At 24.8% G+C, this 27,373-nt stretch overlaps 1 protein-coding gene across 1 annotated transcript in view; it reads left to right on the top strand.

The window, feature by feature from the left end:
- Positions 1-27,373, top strand: part of LOC148946104 (vitellogenin-like) — a 190,815-nt gene that overhangs the window by 39,806 nt on the left and 123,636 nt on the right. The window contains exon 8 of the mRNA XM_089097610.1: positions 85-284. Within this exon, the coding sequence (XP_088953736.1) occupies positions 85-284 (200 nt within the window). The remainder of the gene's footprint in view (positions 1-84; positions 285-27,373) is intronic.

The raw sequence follows: 27,373 nt of genomic DNA, 5'->3' as shown, positions 1-27,373 counted from the left end.
GTACTTTCTTCAAAAGTAGTGACAAATGTTTCATAACGTCGAATTTTTACTCTGGTTTTCTTTAACTATGACTGTATTTTCTAGACGAACCTTCCACCGTTCGGTTTCTTTTATTGGATGTGCTTGCAACAGCTGGTACACCCGCAACAGCCAAATTTGTTGCAGATGTTTTGAGAAGCGGAAAACTTGAACCTTCACTAGTTACACCCAATGTAGCAAATATCGCCATGAGCTTATTTTACTATATTAAGATACCAAGCAAAGAAGTCTTAGTCGATTTAATGGTAATTAAATTTTTAACTGAGAAGACTAATAAGACTAATCTTAAATCTCAGGAAATTACAAAAAAAATTAAAGGGGCAACTACGTTAGCCAAATTTTCTAGTTTTTTGTTTTTAATTACACTTTTAAAGAATTAACAGAATTCGGTTTTTGATCTCATTCTGCAGAGAAATAGTGGCTCAAATCTCTGATGAACAACTTTTATCTTTTTAATATCACTTTCGAATTGATTTTAGACAAAAAAGGTACTTTATTCACTTTTTATCGTATAACGTAAACTATTCTGTCCTTTAAAGCCTTTATTATGTCAAAAGCCGATCTTAGTGGCTCAGATTTGACTTTTTGTTCCATGTTAATAAAAATAGAGGAAGAAAAAGAAAATAAAAAGCAATTATGTAAATTTAGAAACCAAGAAATACATCGTATAATAAGCCAGTTCAAAAAATTTAAACCATAAAAAGTATGCATTCTGATGAAATTAAACTGGTTTAATACGCAATTGAAATGTCATGGGGTGGAAAAATAATTAATATCTTCATTTGCTGCAGGATATTAGAAAAAAGTGGCTTATTACAAGAAATACAATTAATAGCTTTATTCTGAAGAATTTGAATATATTTAATTAGCCAATGAAACATAGGTTCCATACAGAAATACAGTAGGAAAATTTACGATAAAAAAAACACAATGTCAGCCCAAGGTGAAAAATCCAGCAGAAATTTTACGATAAATTTAATACTTATTAAAAAAAAAAAAATTTATTCCACACTTATGCGGTCGATCCAAGTATAGAAGAATAATGGGGCTTGGATTTATTTAAAAGCCTCATATTTTATGAACTAATTAAAAGCTGTAAAGAAGTTTTTTCAAATATAAGTGAGAACAAAAAGTAAAAATATAAAAATATAAAATAAAAATATATATAAAATATATATATAAAAATATATATATATATATAAAAATATAACCAAAAAAAAAAAAAAAAAAAAAAAAAAAAAAAAAAATGGAAGTAGTTAGTATCAATAAAAAATAGATCCTAATACAACGGGCGTATGCAGGACCTCGCCTTTTCCGAAATTTTAGAGTTTTCATAAGCTCTGGGCTCTTCTTATTCGAAATATGGAATAATTTTTTTTATTATTGTCCTTTCCCATCCACAGAAAAAAATAATTTCCTACGTACATGCCTGCCCATGACCATTCCTCAGGGAATGCCAAAATTAACATTAAAATATCGAAAGTTGAATTATTAGCGTAAAATAAACTGAAAATAAGAAGATAAAAACTAACATATAGCAATATGAAACAATAAACAAGAAAACAAATACAAAAATGATAATAAGAAAAACTTACTATCAAAACAATGACAATCAGGTTTTGTTAGGAGCATATGGTGATAAATATAATCAAATACTTTTACAAATTATGAGAACCTTTCCAATAATTATATGCAGTGCCATTTATAGTTAAAAAAAAATCATGTACTTCTGACCGCATCTCTTCCTTTTTGAAATTTATAGATGTTATGTATGAAGTATATTAGTTTTTAAATATGTATAATTTTTGAAATATGTTGCTTAGAAATGATAAACATGAAAACCCTCTACAACAAACAGTTTTGGAATTAATCGCCGCTTTTAGGTATAAGAACAATTTTGATTTCTTAAACACCGAGATAAATCTCATTACGCAGACAACTCTTTTATAAGAGCGGATAAAATTTTCAAAGAAAAGAGAAAGTCATTTTTTAACGAAACAGTGCGAAAAGTAAAATTAATTGTAATTTTCCATGTATTTACTAGTCCTGGTTATATTCAATTTTGAAATCTGCATCGGCATTTTGAAAATTACAGGCTGAATCACTATCCCTCGAGGCACGCAACAATCAGAAGCAGACATAGTTTTGAAATTATTTGGCAATAGACAGAATTAATAGTAGACCTATAAATAAAAAACCGCCAGAGTAGACATATCATTTATTGACAGAGTTTTTACAGATCTTCTAATGAGGGTTAACATAGATATGAAAACATCTACCAGATTCCGTCAAGGTATAACGCCAGCTCCTCCTGTTGAATAAACAACCTCAGAAAAGCTTTGGTCAAAATAAAAAAAATATATTGAGAAACAAATATTTTATGTTTTAATAAAATATATGACTTGACAATTTTTAATGACTAAAATTCAATTTTTAAGCTTATAAACCCTTGAACTATAAGTTTATTCAAAATTTAATATCATTTGTAGAATACGTACTTACTGTCTATTAATTTGGGACGGTCACAATGTAATCTTAATAATTTTTAATGATTAAAAATCAATTTTTAAGCTTATAAACCCTTAAACTCGAAGTGTATTCAAAACCAAACATCATTTGTAGAATACGTACTTACTGTGTATTAATTTAGGACAGTCACAATGTAATCTTAACAATTTTTAATGATTAAAATTCAATTTTTAAGCTTATAAGTCCTTAAACTATAAGTTTATTCGAAACCAAACATCATTTGTAGAATACGTAACTACTGTGTATTAGTTTAGGACAGCCACAATGTAATCTTAACAATTTTAAATGACTAAAATTCAATTTTTAAGCTTATAAGTCCTTAAACTATAAGTTTGTTCGAAACCAAACATCATTTGTAGAATACGTAACTACTGTGTATTAGTTTAGGACAGTCACAATGTAATCTTAACAATTTTTAATGACTAAAATTCAATTTTTAAGCTTATAAACCCTTAAACTCTAAGTTTATTCAAAACCAAACATCATTTGTAGAATACGTACTGACTGTCTATTAATTTAGGAGAGTCACAATGTAATCTTATTAATTTTTAATGATTAAAATTCAATTTTTAGCTTATAAACCCTTAAACTCTAAGTGTATTCAAAACCAAACATCATTTGTAGAATACGTACTTACTGTGCATTAATTTAAGACAGTCACAATGTAATCTTAACAATTTTTAATGACTAAAATTCAATTTTAAAGCTTATAAGTCCTTAAACTCTTAGTTTATTCAAAATCAAAAATCATTTGTAAGAGTAAATACTTACTGTGTATTAATTTAGGACAGTCACAATGTAATCTTAACAATTTTTAATTACTAAAATTCAATTTTTAAGCTTATAAGTCCTTAAACTATAAGTTTATTCAAAACCAAACATCATTTGTAGAATACGTAACTACTGTGTATTAGTTTAGGATAGTCACAATGTAATCTTAACAATTTTTAATGACTAAAATTCAATTTTTAAGCTTATAAACCCTTGAACTCTAAGTTTATTCAAAACCAAACATCATTTGTAGAATACGTACTAACTGTCTATTAATTTAGGACAGTTACAATGTAATCTTATTAATTTTTAATGATTAAAATTAAATTTTTAAGCTTATAAACCGTTAAACTCTAAGTGTATTCAAAACCAAACATCATTTGTAGAATACGTACTTACTGTGTATTAATTTAGGACAGTCACGATGTAATCATAATAATTTTTAATGACTAAAATTCAATTTTCAAGCTTATAAATCCTTAAACTCTAAGTTTATTCAAAATCCAAACTTATTAGTAGAGTACATACTTACTGTGTATTAATTTAGGACAGTCACAATGTAATCTTAACAATTTGTAGTGACTAAAATTCAATTTTTAAGCTTATAAGTCCTTAAACTATAAGTTTATTGGAAACCAAACATCATTTGTAGAATACCTAACTACTGTGTATTAGTTTAGGACAGTCACAATGTAATCTTAACAATTTTCAATGACTAAAATTAAATTTTTAAGCTTATAAACCCTTAAACTCAAAGTTTATTCAAAACCAAACATCATTTGTAGAATACGTACTTACTTTGTATTAATTTAGGACAGTCACAATGTAATCTTAATAATTTTTAATGATTAAAATTCAATTTTTAAGCTTGTAAGTCCTTAAACTCAATTTTTATTCAAAACCAAACATCATTTGTAGAATACGTACTTACTGTGTATTAATTTAGGACAGTCACAATGTAATCTTAACAATTTTTAATGACTAAAATTCAATTTTTAAGCTTATAAGTCCTTAAACTATAAGTTTGTTCGAAACCAAACATAATTTGTAGAATACATAACTACTGTATATTAGTTTAAGACAGTCACAATGTAATCTTAACAATTTTTAATGACTAAAATTAAATTTTTAATCTTATAAACCCTTAAACTCTAAGTTTATTCAAAACCAAACATCATTTGTAGAATACGTACTTACTGTCTATTAATTTAGGAAAGTCACAATGTAATCTTAACAATTTTTAATGACTAAAATTCAATTTTAAAGCTTATTAGTCCTTAAACTCTTAGTTTATTCAAAATCAAAAATCATTTGTAAGAGTAAATCCTTACTGTGTATTAATTTAGGACAGTCACAATGTAATCTTAACAATTTTTAATGACTAAAATTCAGTTTTTAAGCTTATAAGTCCTTAAACTATAAGTTTATTCGAAACCAAACATCATCTGTAGAATACGTAACTACTGTGTATTAGTTTAGGACAGTCACAATGTAATCTTAACAATTTTTAATGACTAAAATTCAATTTTTAAGCTTATAAACCCTTGAACTATAAGTTTATTCAAAACCAAACATCATTTGTAGAATACGCACTAACTGTCTATTAATTTAGGACAATCACAATGTAATTTTATTAATTTTTAATGATTAAAATTCAATTTTTAAGCTTATAAACCCTTAAACTCTAAGTGTATTCAAAACCAAACATCATTTGTAGAATACGTACTTACTTGTATTAATTTAGGACAGTCACAATGTAATCCTAACAATTTTTAATAACTAAAATTCAATTTTCAAGCTTATAAACCCTTAAACTCTAAGTTTATTCAAAACCAAACATCATTTGTAGAATACGTACTTACTGTCTATTAATTTAAAAAAGTCAGAATGTAATCTTAACAATTTTTAATGACTAAAATTCAATTTTAAAGCTTATTAGTCCTTAAACTCTTAGTTTATTCAAAATCAAAAATCATTTGTAAGAGTAAATACTTACTGTGTATTAATTTAGGACAGTCACAATGTAATCTTAACAATTTTTAATGACTAAAATTCAATTTTTAAGCTTATAAACCCTTGAACTATAAGTTTATTCAAAACCAAACATCATTTGTAGAATACGCACTAACTGTCTATTAATTTAGGACAGTCACAATGTAATCTTATAACTAAAATTCAATTTTCAAGCTTATAAATCCTTAAACTCTAAGTTTATTCAAAATCAAAACTTATTTGTAGAGTACATACTTACTGTGTATTAATTTAGGACAGTCACAATGTAATCTTAACAATTTGTAGTGACTAAAATTTAATTTTTAAGCTTATAAGTCCTTAAACTATAAGTGTATTCGAAACCAAACCTCATTTGTAGAATACATAACTACTGTGTATTAGTTTAGGACAGTCACAATTTAATCTTAACAATTTTTAATGACTAAAATTCAATTTTTAAGCTTATAAATCCTTAAACTCTAAGTTTATTCAAAATCAAAACTTATTTGTAGAGTACATACTTACTGTGTATTAATTTAGGACAGTCACAATGTAATCTTAACAATTTGTAGTGACTAAAATTCAATTTTTAAGCTTTTAAGTCCTTAAAATATAATTTTATTCGAAACCAAACATCATTTTTAGAATACGTAACTACTGTGTATTAGTTTAGGACAGTCACAATGTAATCTTAACAATTTTTAATGACTAAAATTCTATTTTTAAACTTATAAATCCTTAAACTCTAGGTTTATTCAAAATCAAAACTTATTTGTAGAGTACATACTTACTGTGTATTAATTTACCACAGTCACAATGTAATCTTAACAATTTTTAGTGACTAAAATTCAATTTTTAAGCTTATAAGTCCTTAAACTATAAGTTTATTCGAAACCAAACATCATTTTTAGAATACGTAACTACTTTGTATTAGTTTAGGACAGTCACAATGTAATCTTAACAATTTTTAATGACTAAAATTCAATTTTAAAGCTTTTATAACCTTACACTCTAAGTTTATTAAAAAACAAACATCATTTGTAGAATACGTACTTACTGTCTATTAATTTAGGACAGTCACAATGTAATCTTAATAATTTTTAATGATTAAAATTCAATTTTTAAGCTAATAAGCCCTTAAACTCTAAGTGTATTCAAAACCAAACATCATTTGTAGAATACGTACTTCCTGTGCAATAATTTAGGACAGTCACAATGTAATCCTAACAATTTTTAATGACTAAAATTCAATTTTCAAGCTTATAAACCCTTAAACTCTAAGTTTATTCAAAACCAAACATCATTTGTAGAATACGTACTTACTGTCTATTAATTTAAAAAAGTCAGAATGTAATCTTAACAATTTTTAATGACTAAAATTCAATTTTAAAGCTTATTAGTCCTTAAACTCTTAGTTTATTCAAAATCAAAAATCATTTGTAAGAGTAAATCCTTACTGTGTATTAATTTAGGACAGTCACAATGTAATCTTAACAATTTTTAATGACTAAAATTCAATTTTTAAGCTTATAAACCCTTGAACTATAAGTTTATTCAAAACCAAACATCATTTGTAGAATACGCACTAACTGTCTATTAATTTAGGACAGTCACAATGTAATCTTATTAATTTTTAATGATTAAAATTCAATTTTTAAGCTTATAAACTCTTAAACTCTAAGTGTATTCAAAATCAAACATCATTTGTAGAATACGTACTTACTGTGTATTAATTTAGGACAGTCACAATGTAATCTTAACAATTTTTAATGACTAAAATTCAATTTTCAAGCTTATAAATCCTTAAACTCTTAGTTTATTCAAAATCAAAACTTATTTGTAGAGTACATACTTACTGTGTATTAATTTAGGACAGTCACAATGTAATCTTAACAATTTGTAGCGACTAAAATTCAATTTTTAAGCTTATAAGTCCTTAAACTATAAGTTTATTCGAAACCAAACATCATTTTTAGAATACGTAAATACTGTGTATTAGTTTAGGACAGTCACAATGTAATCTTAACAATTTTTAATGACTAAAATTCAATTTTTAAACTTATAAATCCTTAAACTCTAAGTTTATTCAAAATCAAAACTTATTTGTAGAGTACATACTTACTGTGTATTAATTTACGACAGTCACAATGTAATCTTAACAATTTGTAGTGACTAAAATTCAATTTTTAAGCTTATAAGTCCTTAAACTATAAGTTTATTCGAAACCAAACATCATTTTTAGAATACGTAACTACTGTGTATTAGTTTAGGACAGTCACAATGTAATATTAACAATTTTTAATGACTAAAATTCAATTTTTAAGCTTTTATATCCTTACACTCTAAGTTTATTAAAAAACAAACATCATTTGTATAATACGTACTTACTGTCTATTAATTTAGGACAGTCACAATGTAATCTTAATAATTTTTAATGATTAAAATTCAATTTTTAAGCTAATAAGCCCTTAAACTCTAAGTGTATTCAAAACCAAACATCATTTGTAGAATACGTACTTCCTGTGCAATAATTTAGGACAGTCACAATGTAATCCTAACAATTTTTAATGACTAAAATTCAATTTTCAAGCTTATAAGTCCTTAAACTCTAAGTTTATTCAAAATCAAATATCATTTGTTTTGTACATACTTACTGTGTATTAATTTAAGACAGTCACAATGTAATCTTAACAATTTTTAGTGACAAAAATTCAATTTTTAAGCTTATAAGTCCTTAAACTATAAGTTTGTTCGAAACCAAACATCATTTGTAGAATACGTAACTACTGTATATTAGTTTAGGACAGTCACAATGTAATCTTAACAATTTTTAATGACTAAAATTCAATTTTTAAGCTTATAAACCCTTAAATTCTAAGTTTACTCAAAACAAAACATCATTTGTAGAATACGTACTTACTGTCTATTAATTCTGGAAAGTCACAATGTAATCTTAACAAATTTTAATGACTAAAATTCAATTTTAAAGCTTATTAGTCCTTAAACCCTTAGTTTATTCAAAATCAAAAATCATTTGTAAGAGTAAATACTTACTGTGTATTAATTTAGGACAGTCACAATATAATCTTAACAATTTTTAATGACTAAAATTCAATTTTTAAGCTTATAAGTCCTTAAACTATATGTTTATTCGAAACTAAGAATCATTTGTAGAATACGTAACTACTGTGTATTAGTTTAGGACAGTCACAATGTAATCTTAACAATTTTTAATGACTAAAATTCAATTTTTAAGCTTATAAGCCCTTGAACTATAAATTTATTCAAAACCAAACATCATTTGTAGAATACGTAACTACTGTGTATTAGTTTAGGACAGTCACAATGTAATCTTAACAATTTTTAATGACTAAAATTCAATTTTTAAGCTTATAAACCCTTGAACTATAAGTTTATTCAAAACCAAACATCATTTGTAGAATACGCACTAACTGTTTATTAATTTAGGACAGTCACAATGTAATCTTATTAATTTTTAATGATTAAAATTCAAGTTTTAAGCTTATAAACCCTTAAACTCTAAGTGTATTCAAAACCAAACATCATTTGTAGAATACGTACTTACTGTGTATTAATTTAGGACAGTCACAATGTATACTTAACAATTTTTAATGACTAAAATTCAATTTTCAAGCTTATAAATCCTTAAACTCTAAGTTTATGCAAAATCAAAACTTATTTGTAGAGTACATACTTACTGTGTATTAATTTACGACAGTCACAATGTAATATTAACAATTTTTAATGACTAAAATTAAATTTTAAGCTTTTAAGTCCTTAAACTATAAGTTTGTTCGATAATAAACATTATTTTTAGAATATGTACATACTGTGTAATATTTTAGGACAGTCACAATGTAATTTTAAAAATTTGTATTGACTAAAATTCAATTTTAAAAATTATATGTCCTTGAACTCTAAGTGTATTAAAAACCAAACATCATTTGTAGAATACGTACTTACTGTGCATTAATTTAGGACAGTCACAATGTAATCTTAACAATTTGTAATGACTAAAATTCAATTTTAAAGCTTATAAGTCCTTAAACTCTTAGTTTATTCAACATCAAATATTATTTGTAGAGTACATACTTACTGTGTATTAATTTAGGACAGTCACAATGTATTCTTAACAATTTTTAATGACTAAAATTCAATTTTTAAGCTTATAAGTCCTTAAACTATAAGTTTATTCGAAACCAAACATCATTTGTAGAATACGTAACTACTGTCTATTAGTTTAGGACAGTCACAATGTAATCTTAACAATTTGTAATGACTAAAATTCAATTTTTAAGCTTATAAGCCCTTAAACTCTAAGTTTATTCAAAACCAAACATCATTTGTAGAATACGTACTTACTGTCTATTAATTTAGGAAAGTCACAATGTAATCTTAATAATTTTTAATGATTAAAATTCAATTTTTAAGCTTATAAACCCTTAAACTAAGTGTATTCAAAACCAAACATTATCTGTAGAATACGTACTTACTGTGAATTAATTTAGGACAGTCACAATGTAATCTTAACAATTTTTAATGACTAAAATTCAATTTTTAAGCTTATAAACCCTTGAACTATAAGTTTATTCAAAACCAAACATCATTTGTAAAATACGTACTAACTGTCTATTAATTTAGGAGAGTCACAATGTAATCATATTAATTTTTAATGATTAAAATTCAATTTTCAAGCTTATGAATCCTTAAACTCTAAGTTTGTTCAAAATCAAAACTTATTTGTAGAGTACATACTTATTGTGTATTAATTTAGGACAGTCACAATGTAATCTTAACAATTTTTAATTACTAAAATTCAATTTTTAAGCTTACAAGTCCTTAAACTATAAGTTTATTCGAAACCAAACATCATTTGTAGAATACGTAACTACTGTGTATTAGTTTAGGACAGTCACAATGTAATCTTAACAATTTTTAATGACTAAAATTCAATTTTTAAGCTTATAAACCCTTGAACTATAAGTTTATTCAAAACCAAACATCATTTGTAGAATACGTACTAACTGTCTATTAATTTAGGACAGTTACAATGTAATCTTATTAATTTTTAATGATTAAAATTAAATTTTTAAGCTTATAAACCGTTAAACTCTAAGTGTATTCAAAACCAAACATCATTTGTAGAATACGTACTTACTGTGTATTAATTTAGGACAGTCACGATGTAATCATAACAATTTTTAATGACTAAAATTCAATTTTCAAGCTTATAAATCCTTATAACTCTAAGTTTATTCAAAATCAAAACTTATTAGTAGAGTACATACTTACTGTGTATTAATTTAGGACAGTCACAATGTAATCTTAACAATTTGTAGTGACTAAAATTCAATTTTTAAGCTTATAAGTCCTTAAACTATAAGTTTATTGGAAACCAAACATCATTTGTAGAATACCTAAATACTGTGTATTAGTTTAGGACAGTCACAATGTAATCTTAACAATTTTTAATGACTAAAATTCAATTTTTAAGCTTATAAACCCTTAAACTCAAAGTTTATTCAAAACCAAACATCATTTGTAGAATACGTACTTACTGTGTATTAATTTAGGACAGTCACAATGTAATCTTAATAATTTTTAATGATTAAAATTCAATTTTTAAGCTTATAAGTCCTTAAACTCAAAGTTTATTCAAAACCAAACATCATTTGTAGAATACGTACTTACTGTGTATTAATTTAGGACAGTCACAATGTAATCTTAACAATTTTTAATGACTAAAATTCAATTTTCAAATTTATAACTCCTTAAACTCTAAGTTAATTCAAAATCAAATATCATTTGTAGAGTACATACTTACTGTGTATGAATTTAGGACAGTCACAATGTAATCTTAACAATTTTTAATGACTAAAATTCAATTTTTAAGCTTATAAGTCCTTAAACTATAAGTTTGTTCGAAACCAAACATCATTTGTAGAATACATAACTACTGTCTATTAGTTTAGGACAGTCACAATGTAATCTTAACAATTTGTAATGACTAAAATTCAATTTTAAAGCTTATAAGTCCTTAAACTCTTAGTTTATTCAACAGCAAATATTATTTGTAGAGTACATACTTACTGTGTATTAATTTAGGACAGTCACAATGTAATCTTAACAATTTTTAATGACTAAAATTCAATTTTTAAGCTTATAAGTCCTTAAACTATAAGTTTATTCGAAACCAAACATCATTTGTACAATACATAACTACTGTCTATTATTTTAGGACAGTCACAATGTAATCTTAACAATTTGTAATGACTAACATTCAATTTTTAAGCTTATAAGCCCTTAGACTCTAAGTTTATTCAAAACCAAACATCATTTGTAGAATACGTACTTACTGTCTATTAATTTAGGAAAGTCACAATGTAATCTTAATAATTTTTAATGATTAAAATTCAATTTTTAAGCTTATAAACCCTTAAACTAAGTGTATTCAAAACCAAACATTATCTGTAGAATACGTACTTACTGTGCATTAATTTAGGACAGTCACAATGTAATCTTAACAATTTTTAATGACTAAAATTCAATTTTTAAGCTTATAAGTCCTTAAACTGTAAGTTTATTCGAAACCAAACATCATTTGTAGAATACGTAAAGTGTATTAGTTTAGGACAGTCACAATGTAATCTTAACAATTTTTAATGACTAAAATTCAATTTTTAAGCTTATAAACCCTTGAACTATAAGTTTATGCAAAACCAAACATCATTTGTAGAATACGTACTAACTGTCTATTAATTTAGGAGAGTCACAATGTAATCTTATTAATTTTTAATGACTAAAATTCAATTTTCAAGCTTATGAATCCTTAAACTCTAAGTTTGTTCAAAATCAAAACTTATTTGTAGAGTACATACTTACTGTGTATTAATTTAGGACAGTCACAATGTAATCTTAACAATTTTTAATTACTAAAATTCAATTTTTAAGCTTATAAGTCCTTAAACTATAAGTTTATTCAAAACCAAACATCATTTGTAGAATACGTAACTACTGTGTATTAGTTTAGGATAGTCACAATGTAATCTTAACAATTTTTAATGACTAAAATTCAATTTTTAAGCTTATAAACCCTTGAACTCTAAGTTTATTCAAAACCAAACATCATTTGTAGAATACGTACTAACTGTCTATTAATTTAGGACAGTTACAATGTAATCTTATTAATTTTTAATGATTAATATTCAATTTTTAAGCTTATAAACCGTTAAACTCTAAGTATATTCAAAACCAAACATCATTTGTAGAATACGTACTTACTGTGTATTAATTTAGGACAGTCACGATGTAATCATAACAATTTTTAATGACTAAAATTCAATTTTCAAGCTTATAAATCCTTAAACTCTAAGTTTATTCAAAATCAAAACTTATTAGTAGAGTACATACTTACTGTGTATTAATTTAGGACAGTCACAATGTAATCTTAACAATTTGTAGTGACTAAAATTCAATTTTTAAGCTTATAAGTCCTTAAACTATAAGTTTATTGGAAACCAAACATCATTTGTAGAATACCTAACTACTGTGTATTAGTTTAGGACAGTCACAATGTAATCTTAACAATTTTCAATGACTAAAATTAAATTTTTAAGCTTATAAACCCTTAAACTCAAAGTTTATTCAAAACCAAACATCATTTGTAGAATACGTACTTACTGTGTATTAATTTAGGACAGTCACAATGTAATCTTAATAATTTTTAATGATTAAAATTCAATTTTTAAGCTTATAAGTCCTTAAACTCAAAGTTTATTCAAAACCAAACATCATTTGTAGAATACGTACTTACTGTGTATTAATTTAGGACAGTCACAATGTAATCTTAACAATTTTTAATGACTAAAATTCAATTTTTAAGCTTATAAGTCCTTAAACTATAAGTTTGTTCGAAACCAAACATAATTTGTAGAATACATAACTACTGTGTATTAGTTTAAGACAGTCACAATGTAATCTTAACAATTTTTAATGACTAAAATTAAATTTTTAATCTTATAAACCCTTAAACTCTAAGTTTATTCAAAACCAAACATCATTTGTAGAATACGTACTTACTGTCTATTAATTTAAGAAAGTCAGAATGTAATCTTAACAATTTTTAATGACTAAAATTCAATTTTAAAGCTTATTAGTCCTTAAACTCTTAGTTTATTCAAAATCAAAAATCATTTGTAAGAGTAAATCCTTACTGTGTATTAATTTAGGACAGTCACAATGTAATCTTAACAATTTTTAATGACTAAAATTCAATTTTTAAGCTTATAAGTCCTTAAACTATAAGTTTATTCGAAACCAAACATCATCTGTAGAATACGTAACTACTGTGTATTAGTTTAGGACAGTCACAATGTAATCTTAACAATTTTTAATGACTAAAATTCAATTTTTAAGCTTATAAACCCTTGAACTATAAGTTTATTCAAAACCAAACATCATTTGTAGAATACGCACTAACTCTCTATTAATTTAGGACAGTCACAATGTAATCTTATTAATTTTTAATGATTAAAATTCAATTTTTAAGCTTATAAACTCTTAAACTCTAAGTTTATTTTGAATACACTTAGAGTTTAATTCAAAACCAAACATCATTTGTAGAATACGTACTTACTTGTATTAATTTAGGACAGTCACAATGTAATCTTAACAATTTTTAATAACTAAAATTCAATTTTCAAGCTTATAAATCCTTAAACTCTAAGTTTATTCAAAATCAAAACTTATTTGTAGAGTACATACTTACTGTGTATTAATTTAGGACAGTCACAATGTAATCTTAACAATTTGTAGTGACTAAAATTCGATTTTTAAGCTTATAAGTCCTTAAACTATAAGATTATTCAAAACCAAACCTCATTTGTAGAATACATAACTACTGTGTATTAGTTTAGGACAGTCACAATGTAATCTTAACAATTTTTAATGACTAAAATTCAATTTTTAAGCTTATAAGATCCTTAAACTATAAGTTTGTTCGAAACCAAAAATCATTTGTACAATACGTAACTACTGTGTATTAGTTTAGGACAGTCACAATGTAATCTTAACAATTTTTAATGACTAAAATTCAATTTTAAGCTTATAAGTCCTTAAACTATAAGTTTATTCGAAACTAAACATCATTTGTAGAATACGTAACTACTGTGTATTAGTTTAGGACAGTCACAATGTAATCTTAACAATTTTTAATGACTAAAATTCAATTCTTAAGCTTATAAACCCTTAAACTCTAAGTTTATTCAAAATCAAATACTTATTTGTAGAATACATACTTACTGTGTATTAATTTAGGACAGTCACAATGTAATCCTAACAATTTGTAATGACTAAAATTCAATTTTCAAGCTTATAAGTCCTTAAACTCTAAGTTTATTCGAAACCAAACATCATTTGTAGAATACATACACTTACTGTCTATTAATTTAGGACAGTCACAATGTAATCTTAACAATTTTTAATGACTAAAATTCAATTTTTAAGCTTATAAGTCCTTAAACTATAAGTTTGTTCGAAACCAAACATCATTTGTAGAATACGTAACTTACTGTGTATTAGTTTAGGACAATCACAATGTAATCTTAACAATTTTTAATGACTAAAATTCAATTTTTAAGCTTATAAACCCTTAAACTCTAAGTTTATTCAAAACAAAACATCATTTGTAGAATACGTACTTACTGTCTATTAATTTAGGACAGTCACAATGTAATCTTAACAATTTTCAATGACTAAAATTCAATTTTTAAGCTTATAAATCCTTTAACTAAAAGTTTATTCGAAACCAAACATCATTTGTAGAATACGTAACTACTGTGTATTAGTTTAGGACAGTCACAATGTAATCTTAACAATTTTTAATGACTAAAATTCAATTTTTAAGCTTTAACCCTTGAACTATAAGTTTATTCAAAACCAAACATCGTTTGTAGAATACGCACCAACTGTCTATTAATTTAGGAGAGTCACGATGTAATCTTATTAATTTTTAATGATTAAAATTCAATTTTTAAGCTTATAAACTCTTAAACTCTAAGTGTATTCAAAACCAAACATCATTTGTAGAATACGTACTTACTGTGTATTAATTTAGGACAGTCACAATGTAATCTTAACAATTTTTAATGACTAAAATTCAATTTTCGAGCTTATAAATCCTTAAACTAAGTTTATTCAAAATCAAAACTTATTTTTAGAGTACATACTTACTGTGTATTAATTTAGGACAGTCACAATATAATCTTAACAATTTTTAATGACTAAAATTCAATTTTTAAGCTTATAAGTCCTTAAACTATAAGTTTATTCGAAACTAAACATCATTTGTAGAATATATAACTACTGTGTATTAGTTTAGGACAGTCACAATGTAATCTTAACAATTTTTAATGACTAAAATTCAATTTTTAAGCTTATAAGACCTTAAACTATAAGTTTGTTCGAAACCAAAAATCTTTTGTACAATACGTAACTACTGTGTATTAGTTTAGGACAGTCACAATTTAATTTTAACAATTTTTAATGACTAAAATTCAATTTTTAAGCTTATAAATCCTTAAACTCTAAGTTTATTCAAAATCAAAACTTATTTGTAGAGTACATACTTACTGTGTATTAATTTAGGACAGTCACAATGTAATCTTAACAATTTGTAGTGACTAAAATTCAATTTTTAAGCTTATAAGTCCTTAAACTATAAGTTTATTCGAAACCAAACATCATTTGTAGAATGCGTAACTACTGTGTATTAGTTTAGGAAAGTCACAATGTAATCTTAACAATTTTTAATGACTAAAATTCAATTTTTAAGCTTATAAACCCTTAAACTCTAAGTTTATTCAAAACCAAACATCATTTGTAGAATACGTACCTACTGTCTATTAATTTAGGTCAGTCACAATGTAATCTTAATAATTTTTAATGATTAAAATTCAATTTTTAAGCTTATAAACCCTTAAACTCTAAGTTTATTCAAAACCAAACATCATTTGTAGAATACGTACTTACTGTGTATTAATTTAGGACAGTCACAATGTAATCCTAACAATTTGTAATGACTAAAATTCAATTTTCAAGTCCTTAAACTCTAAGTTAATTCAAAATCAAACATCATTTTTAGAGTACACACTTACTGTGTATTAATTTAGGACAGTCACAATGTAATTTTAACAATTTTTAATGACTAAAATTCAATTTTTAAGCTTATAAGTCCTTAAACTATAAGTTTGTTCGAAACCAAACATCATTTGTAGAATAATTTACTACTGTGTATTAGTTTAGGACAGTCACAATGTAATCTTAACAATTTTTAATGACTAAAATTCAATTTTTAAGCTTAAAACCCTTAAACTCTAAGTTTATTCAAAACCAACCATCATTTGTAGAATACGTACCTACTGTCTATTAATTTAGGAAAGTCCCAATGTAATATGAGTAATTTTTAATGATTAAAATTCAATTTTTAAGCTTATAAGCCCTTAAACTAAGTGTATTCAAAACCAAACATCATCTGTAGAATACGTACTTACTGTGTATTAATTTAAGACAGTCACAATGTAATCTTAACAATTTTTAATGACTAAAATTCAATTTTAAAGCTTATAAGTCCTTAAACTCTTAGTTTATTCAAAATCAAAAATCATTTGTAAGAGTAAATACTTACTGTGTATTAATTTAGGACAGTCACAATGTAATCTTAACTGACTAAAATTCAATTTTTAAGCTTATAAGACCTTAAACTATAAGTTTATTCGAAACCAAACATCATTTGTAGAATACGTAACTACTGTGTATTAGTTTAGGACAGTCACAATGTAATATTAACAATTTTTAATGACTAAAATTCAATTTTTAAGCTTATAATCCCTTGAACTATAAGTTTATTCAAAACCAAACATCATTTGTAGAATACGTACTAACTTTTTATTAATTTAGGACAGTCACAATGTAATCTTATTAATTTTTAATGATTAAAATTCAATTTTTAAGCTTATAAACCCTTAAACTCTAAGAGTATTCAAAACCAAACATCATTTGTAGAATACGTACTGACTGTGTATTCATTTAGGACAGTCACAATATAATCTTAACAATTTTTAATGACTAAAATTCAATTTTCGAGCTTATAAATCCTTAAACTTTAAGTTTATTCAAAATCAAAACTTATTTTTAGAGTCCTTAAACTTTCTATTAATTTAGGACAGTCACAATGTAATCTTATTAATTTTTAATGATTAAAATTCAATTTTTAAGCTTATAAACTCTTAAACTCTAAGTGTATTCAAAACCAAACATCATTTGTAGAATACGTACTTACTGTGTATTAATTTAGGACAGTCACAATGTAATCTTAACAATTTTTAATGACTAAAATTCAATTTTCGAGCTTATAAATCCTTAAACTCTAAATTTATTCAAAATCAAAACTTATTTTTAGAGTACATACTTACTGTGTATTAATTTAGGACAGTCACAATGTAATCTTAACAATTTTTAATGACTAAAATTCAATTTTAAGCTTATAAGTCCTTAAACTATAAGTTTATTCGAAACTAAACATCATTTGTAGAATACGTAACTACTGTGTATTAGTTTAGGACAGTCACAATGTAATCTTAACAATTTTTAATGACTAAAATTCAATTTTTAAGCTTATAAATCCTTAAACTCTAAGTTTATTCAAAACCAAACATCATCTGTAGAATACGTACTTACTGTGTATTAATTTAGGACAGTCATAATGTAATCCTAACAATTTTTAATGACTAAAATTGAATTTTCAAGCTTATAAGTCCTTATAATCTAAGTTAATTCAAAATCAAACATCATTTGTAGTGGACATACTTACTGTGTATTAATTTAGGACAGTCACAATGTATTCTTAACAATTTTTAATGACTAAAATTCAATTTTTAAGCTTATAAGTCCTTAAACTATAAGTTTATTCGAAACCAAACATCATTTGTAGAATACGTAACTACTGTGTATTAGTTTAGGACAGTCACAATTTAATCTTAACAATTTTTAATGACTAAAATTCAATTTTTAAGCTTATAAATCCTTAAACTCTAAGTTTATTCAAAATCAAAACTTATTTGTAGAGTACATACTTACTGTGTATTAATTTAGCACAGTCACAATGTAATCTTAACAATTTGTAGTGACTAAAATTCAATTTTTAAGCTTACAAGTCCTTAAACTATAGGTTTATTTGAAACCAAACATCATTTGTAGAATGCGTAACTACTGTGTATTAGTTTAGGACAGTCACAATGTAATCTTAACAATTTGTAAAGACTAAAATTCAATTTTTAAGCTTTTATGCCCTTAAACTCTAAGTTTATTAAAAACCAAACATCATTTGTAGAATACGTACCTACTGTCTATTAATTTAGGAAAGTCAGAATGTAATATGAGCAATTTTTAATGACTAAAATTCAATTTTAAAGCTAATAAACCCTTAAACTCTAAGTGTATTCAAAACCAAACATCATTTGTAGAATACGTACTTACTGTGTATTAATTTAGGACAGTCATAATGTAATCCTAACAATTTTTAATGACTAAAATTGAATTTTCAAGCTTATAAGTCCTTATACTCTAAGTTAATTCAAAATCAAACATCATTTGTAGTGGACATACTTACTGTGTATTAATTTAGGACAGTGACAATGTAATCTTAACAATTTTTAATGACTAAAATTCAATTTTTAAGCTTATAAGTCCTTAAACTATAAGTTTGTTCGAAACCAAACATCCTTTGTACAATACGTAACTACTGTGTATTAGTTTAGGACAGTCACAATGTAATCTTAACAATTTTTAATGACTAAAATTCAATTTTTAAGCTTATAAACCCTTGAACTATAAGTTTATTCAAAACCAAACATCATTTGTAGAATACGCACTAACTGTCTATTAATTTAGGACAGTCACAATGTAATCTTATTAATTTTTAATGATTAAAATTCAATTTTTAAGCTTATAAACTCTTAAACTCTAAGTGTATTCAAAATCAAACATCATTTGTAGAACACATATTTACTGTGTGTTAATTTAGGACAGTCACAATGTAATCTTAACAATTTTTAATGACTAAAATTCAATTTTCAAGCTTATAAATCCTTAAACTCTAAGTTTATTCAAAATCAAAACTTATTTGTAGAGTACATACTTACTGTGTATTAATTTAGGACAGTCAAAATGTAATCTTAACAATTTTTAATGACTAAAATTCAATTTTTAAGCTTATAAGTCCTTAAACTATAAGTTTATTCGAAACCAAACATCATTTGTAGAATACGTAACTACTGTGTATTAGTTTAGGACAGTCACAATGTAATATTAACAATTTTTAATGACTAAAATTCAATTTTTAAGCTTATAAATCCTTAAACTCTAAGTTTATTCAAAATCAAAACTTATTTGTAGAGTACATACTTACTGTGTATTAATTTAGCACAGTCACAATGTAATCTTAACAATTTTTAGTGACTAAAATTCAATTTTTAAGCTTATAAACCCTTAAACTCTAAGTTTATTCAAAACCAAACATCATTTGTAGAATACGTACTTACTGTGTATTAATTTAGTACAGTCACAATGTAATCCTAACAATTTTAATGACTAAAATTCAATTTTCAAGCTTATAAGTCCTTAAACTCTAAGTTAATTCAAAATCAAATATCATTTGTAGAGTACATACTTACTTTGTATTAATTTAGGACAGTCACAATGTAATCTTAACAATTTTTAATGACTAAAATTCAATTTTAAGCTTATAAGCCCTTAAACTATAAGTTTGTTCGAAACCAAATATCATTTGTAGAATACGTAACTACTGTGTATTAGTTTAGGACAGTCACAATGTAATCTTAACAATTTTAATGACTAAAATTCAATTCTTAAGCTTATAAACCCTTAAACTCTAAGTTTATTCAAAACCAAATATCATTTGTAGAATACGTACTTACTGTGTATTAATTTAGGACAGTCACAATGTAATCCTAACAATTTGTAATGACTAAAATTCAATTTTCAAGCTTATAAGTCCTTAAACTCTAAGTTAATTCAAAATCAAACATCATTTGTAGAGTAAATACTTACTGTGTATTAGTTTAGGACAGTCACAATGTATTCTTAACAATTTTTAATGACTAAAATTCAATTTTTAAGCTTATAAGTCCTTAAACTATAAGTTTATTCGAAACCAAACATCATTTGTAGAATACGTAACTACTGTGTATTAGTTTAGGACAGTCACAATGTAATCTTAACAATTTGTAATGACTAAAATTCAATTTTTAAGCTTATAAGCCCTTAAACTCTAAGTTTATTCAAAACCAAACATCATTTGTAGAATACGTACTTACTGTCTATTAATTTAGGAAAGTCACAATGTAATCTTAATAATTTTTAATGACTAAAATTCAATTTTAAAGCTTATTAGTCCTTAAACTCCTAGTTTATTCAAAATCAAAAATCATTTGTAAGAGTAAATACTTACTGTGTATTAATTTAGGACAGTCACAATGTAATCTTAACAATTTTCAATGACTAAAATTCAATTTTTAAGCTTATAAATCCTTTAACTAAAAGTTTATTCGAAACCAAACATCATTTGTAGAATACGTAACTACTGTGTATTAGTTTAGGACAGTCACAATGTAATCTTAACAATTTTTAATGACTAAAATTCAATTTTTAAGCTTTAACCCTTGAACTATAAGTTTATTCAAAACCAAACATCGTTTGTAGAATACACACTAACTGTCTATTAATTTAGGAGAGTCACAATGTAATCTTATTAATTTTTAATGATTAAAATTCAATTTTTCAGCTTATAAACCCTTAAACGCTAAGTGTATTGAAAACCAAACATCATTTGTAGAATACGTACTTACTGTGTATTAATTTAGGACAGTCACAATGTAATCTTGACAATTTTTAATGACTAAAATTCAACTTTCAAGCTTATAAATCCTTAAACTCTAAGTTTATTCAAAATCAAAACTTATTTGTAGAGTACATACTTACTGTGTATTAATTTAGGACAGTCACAATGTAATTTTAACAATTTGCAGTGACTAAAATTAAATTTTTAAGCTTATAAGTCCTTAAACTATAAGTTTATTCGAAACCAAACATCATTTGTAGAATACGTAAATACTGTGTATTAGTTTAGGACAGTCACAATGTAATCTTAACAATTTTTAATGACTAAAATTCAATTTTTAAGCTTATAAATCCTTAAACTCTAAGTTTATTCAAAATCAAAACTTATTTGTAGAGTACATACTTACTGTGTATTAATTTACGACAGTCACAATGTAATCTTAACAATTTGTAGTGACTAAAATTCAATTTTTAAGCTTATAAGTCCTTAAACTATAAGTTTATTCGATACCAAACATTATTTGTAGAATACGTAACTACTGTGTATTAGTTTAGGACAGTCACAATGTAATCTTAACAATTTTTAATGACTAAAATTCAATTTTTAAGCTTATAAACCCTTAAACTCTAAGTTTATTCAAAACCAAACATCATTTGTAGAATACGTACTTACTGTCTATTAATTTACGACAGTCACAATGTAATCTTAGTAATTTTTAATGACTAAAATTCAATTTTTAAGCTTATAAACCCTTAAACTCTAAGTTTATTCAAAACCAAACATCAGTTGTAGAATACGTACTTACTTGTATTAATTTAGTACAGTCATAATGTAATCCTAACAATTTTAATGAGTAAAATTGAATTTTCAAGCTTATAAGTCCTTAAACTCTAAGTTAATTCAAAATCAAATATCATTTGTAGAGTACATACTTACTGTGTATTAATTTAGGACAGTCACAATTTAATCTTAACAATTTTTAATGACTAAAATTCAATTTTTAAGCTTATAAGTCCTTAAACTATAAGTTTATTCGAAACCAAACATCATTTGTAGAATACGTAACTACTGTGTATTAGTTTAGGACAGTCACAATGTAATCTTAACAATTTGTAATGACTAAAATTCAATTTTTAAGCTTATAAGCCCTTAAACTCTAAGTTTATTCAAAACCAAACATTATCTGTAGAATACGTACTTACTGTGTATTAATTTAGGACAGTCACAATGTAATCTTAACATTTTTTAATGACTAAAATTCAATTTTAAAGCTTATAAGTCCTTAAACTCTTATTTTATTCAAAATCAAAATCATTTGTAAGAGTAAATACTTACTGTGTATTAATTTAGGACAGTCAAAATGTAATCTTAACAATTTTTAATGACTAAAATTCGATTTTTAAGCTTATAAGTCCTTAAACTATAAGTTTATTCGAAACCAAACATCATTTGTAGAATACGTAACTACTCTATATTAGTTTAGGACAGTCACAATGTAATATTAACAATTTTTAATGACTAAAATTCAATTTTTAATAGACAGTACTAACTGTCTATTAATTTAGGAGAGTCACAATGTAATCTTATTAATTTTTAATGATTAAAATTCAATTTTTAAGCTTATAAACCCTTAACTCTAAGTGTATTGAAAACCAAACATCATTTGTAGAATACGTACTTACTGTTTATTAATTTAGGACAATCACAATGTAATCTTAACAATTTTTAATGACTAAAATTCAATTTTTAAGCTTATAAACCCTTAAAATCTAAGTTTATTCAAAACCAAACTTTGTTTGTAGAATACGTACTTACTGTCTATTAATTTAGGACAGTCCCAATGTAATCTTAATAATTTTTAATGATTAAAACTCAATTTTTAAGCTTATAAACCCTTAAACTCTAAGTTTATTCAAAATCAAACATTATCTGTAGAATACGTACTTACTGTGTATTAATTTAGGACAGTAACAATGTAATCTTAACATTTTTTAATGACTAAGATTCCATTTTAAAGCTTATAAGTCCTTAAACTCTTAGTTTATTCAAAATCAAAAATCATTTGTAAGAGTAAATACTTACTGTGTATTAATTTAGGACAGTCACAATGTAATCTTAACAATTTTTAATGACTAAAATTCGCTTTTTAAGCTTATAAGTCCTTAAACTATAAGTTTATTCGAAACCAAACATCATTTGTAAAATACGTAACTACTCTGTATTAGTTTAGGACAGTCACAATGTAATCTTAACAATTTTAATGATTAAAATTCAATTTTTAAGCTTATAAACCCTTGAACTATAAGTTTATTCAAAACCAAACATCATTTGTAAAATACGTACTAACTGTCTATTAATTTAGGAGAGTCACAATGTAATCTTATTAATTTTTAATGATTAAAATTCAATTTTTAGCTTATAAACCCTTAAACTCTAAGTGTATTGAAAACCAAACATCATTTGTAGAATACGTACTTACTGTTTATTAATTTAGGACAATCACAATGTAATCTTAACAATTTTTAATGACTAAAATTCAATTTTTAAGCTTATAAACCCTTAAAATCTAAGTTTATTCAAAACCAAACTTTGTTTGTAGAATACGTACTTACTGTCTATTAATTTAGGACAGTCCCAATGTAATCTTAATAATTTTTAATGATTAAAACTCAATTTTTAAGCTTATAAACCCTTGAACTATAAGTTTATTCAAAACCAAACATCATTTGTAGAATACGTACTAACTGTCTATTAATTTAGGAGAGTCACAATGTAAGCTTATAAGTCCTTAAACTATAAGTTTATTCGAAACCAAACATCATTTGTAAAATACGTAACTACTCTGTATTAGTTTAGGACAGTCACAATGTAATCTTAACAATTTTTAATGACTAAAATTCAATTTTTAAGCTTATAAACCCTTGAACTATAAGTTTATTCGAAACCAAACATCATTTTTAAAATACATTCCTACTGTGTAATATTTTAGGACAGTCACGATGTAATCTTAACAATTTGTAAAGACTAAAATTCAATTTTTAAACTTTTATGCCCTTACACTCTAAGTGTATTAAAAACCAAACATCATTTGTAGAATACGTACTTACTGTCTATTAATTTAGGAAAGTCACAATGTAATCTGAATAATTTTAATGATTAAAATTCAATTTTTAAGCTTATAAACCCTTAAACTCTAAGTGTATTCAAAACCAAACATCATTTGTAGAATACGTACTTACTGTGTATTAATTTAGGACAGTCACAATGTAATCCTAACAATTTTTAATGACTAAAATTGAATTTTTAAGCTTATAAGTCCTTAAACTATAAGTTTGTTCGAAACCAAACATCATTTGTAGAATACGTAACTACTGTGTATTAGTTTAGGACAGTCACAATGTAATCTTAACAATTTGTAATGACTAAAATTCAATTTTTAAGCTTATAAGCCCTTAAACTCTAAGTTTATTCAAAATCAAACATTATCTGTAGAATACGTACTTACTGTGTATTAATTTAGGACAGTCACAATGTAATCTTAACAATTTTTAATGACTAAAATTCAATTTTAAAGCTTATAAGTCCTTAAACTCTTAGTTTATTCAAAATCAAAAATCCTTTGTAAGAGTAAATACTTACTGTGTATTAATTTAGGACAGTCAAAATGTAATCTTAACAATTTTTAATGACTAAAATTCAATTTTTAAGCTTATAAGTCCTTAAACTATAAGTTTATTCGAAACTAAACATCATTTGTAGAATACGTAACTACTCTGTATTAGTTTAGGACAGTCACAATGTAATCTTAACAATTTTAATGACTAAAATTCAATTTTTAAGCTTATAAACCCTTGAACTATAAGTTTATTCGAAACCAAACATCATTTGTAAAATACGTACTAACTGTCTATTAATTTAGGAGAGTCACAATGTAATCATATTAATTTTTAATGATTAAAATTCAATTTTTAAGCTTATAAACCCTTAAACTCTAAGTGTATTGAAAACCAAACATCATTTGTAGAATACGTATTTACTGTGTATTAATTTAGGACAGTCATAATGTAATCTTAACAATTTTTAATAACTAAAATTTAATTTTCAAGCTTATAAATCCTTAAACTCTAAGTTTATTCAAAATCAAAACTTATTTGTAGAGTACATACTTACTGTGTATTAATTTAGGACAGTCACAATGTAATTTTTAACAATTTGTAGTGACTAAAATTCAATTTTTAATCTTATAAGTCCTTAAACTATAAGTTTATTCGAAACCAAACATCATTTTTAGAATACGTAACAACTGTGTATTAGTTTAGGACAGTCACAATGTAATCTTAACAATTTTTAATGACTAAAATTCAATTTTTAAACTTATAAATCCTTAAACTCTAAGTTTATTCAAAATCAAAACTTATTTGTAGAGTACATACTTACTGTGTATTAATTTAGGACAGTCACAATGTAATCTTAACAATTTTTAATGACTAAAATTCAATATTTAAGCTTATAAGTCCTTAAACTATAAGTTTATTCGAAACCAAACATCATTTGTAGAATACGTAACTTACTGTGTATTAATTTAGGACAGTCACAATGTAATCTTAACAATTTTTAATGACTAAAATTCAATTTTTAAGCTTATAAACCCTTAAACTCTAAGTTTATTCAAAACCAAACATCATTTGTAGAATACGTACTTACTGCCTATTAATTTAGGTCAGTCACAATGTAATCTTAATAATTCTTAATGATTAAAATTCAATTTTTAAGCTTATAAACCCTTAAACTCTAAGTGTATTCAAAACCAAACATCATTTGTAGAATACGTACTTACTGTGCATTAATTTAGGACAGTCACAATGTAATCCTAACAATTTGTAATGACTAAAATTCAATTTTCAAGCTTATATGTCCTTAAACTCTAAGTTAATTCAAAATCAAACATCATTTGTAGAGTACACACTTACTGTGTATTAATTTAGGACAGTCACAATGTAATCTTAACAATTTTTAATGACTAAAATTCAATTTTTAAGCTTATAAATTCTTAAACTATAAGTTTGTTCGAAACCAAACATCATTTGTAGAATACATTACTACTGTGTATTATTTTAGGACAGTCACAATGTAATCTTAACAATTTTTAAAGACTAAAATTCAATTTTTAAGCTTATAAACCCTTACACTCTAAGTTTATTCAAAACCAAACATCATTTGTAGAATACGTACTTACTGTGTATTAATTTAGGACAGTCACAATGTAATCTTAACAATTTTTAATGAATAAAATTCAATTTTTAAGCTTATAAGTCCTTAAACTCTTAGTTTATTCAAAATAAAAAATCATTTGTAAGAGTAAATACTTACTGTGTATTAATTTAGGACAGTCACAATATAATCTTAACAATTTTTAATTACTAAAATTCAATTTTTAAGCTTATAAGTCCTTAAATTATAAGTTTATTCGAAACCAAACATCATTTGTAGAATACGTAAACAGTTTATTCAAAATCAAAACTTATTTTTAGAGTACATACTTACTGTGTATTAATTTAGGACAGTCACAATGTAATCTTAACAATTTTTAATGACTAAAATTCAATTTTTAAGCTTATAAGTCCTTAAACTATAAGTTTATTCGAAACTAAACATCATTTGTAGAATACGTAACTACTGTGTATTAGTTTAGGACAGTCACAATGTAATTTTAACAATTTTTAATGACTAAAATTCAATTTTTAAGCTTATAAATCCTTAAACTCTAAGTTTATTCAAAATCAAAACTTATTTGTAGAGTACATACTTACTGTGTATTAATTTAGGACAGTCACAATGTAATCTTAACAATCTGTAGTGACTAAAATTCAATTTTTAAGCTTATAAATCCTTAAACTATAATTTTATTCGAAACCAAACATCATTTGTAGAATACGTAACTACTGTGTATTAGTTTATGACAGTCACAATGTAATCTTAACAATTTTTAATGACTAAAATTCAATTTTTAAGCTTATAAACCCTTAAACTATAAGTTTATTCAAAACCAAACATCATTTGTAGAATACGTACTTACTGTCTATTAATTTAGGACAGTCACAATGT

Source organism: Artemia sp. Qi Xiang Cuo, chromosome 12, assembly GCF_049724085.1.
Source record: "Artemia sp. Qi Xiang Cuo chromosome 12, ASM4972408v1, whole genome shotgun sequence".
Lineage (NCBI taxonomy): Eukaryota > Metazoa > Arthropoda > Branchiopoda > Anostraca > Artemiidae > Artemia > Artemia sp. Qi Xiang Cuo.
This window is presented reverse-complemented; position numbering and strand designations above follow the sequence as displayed.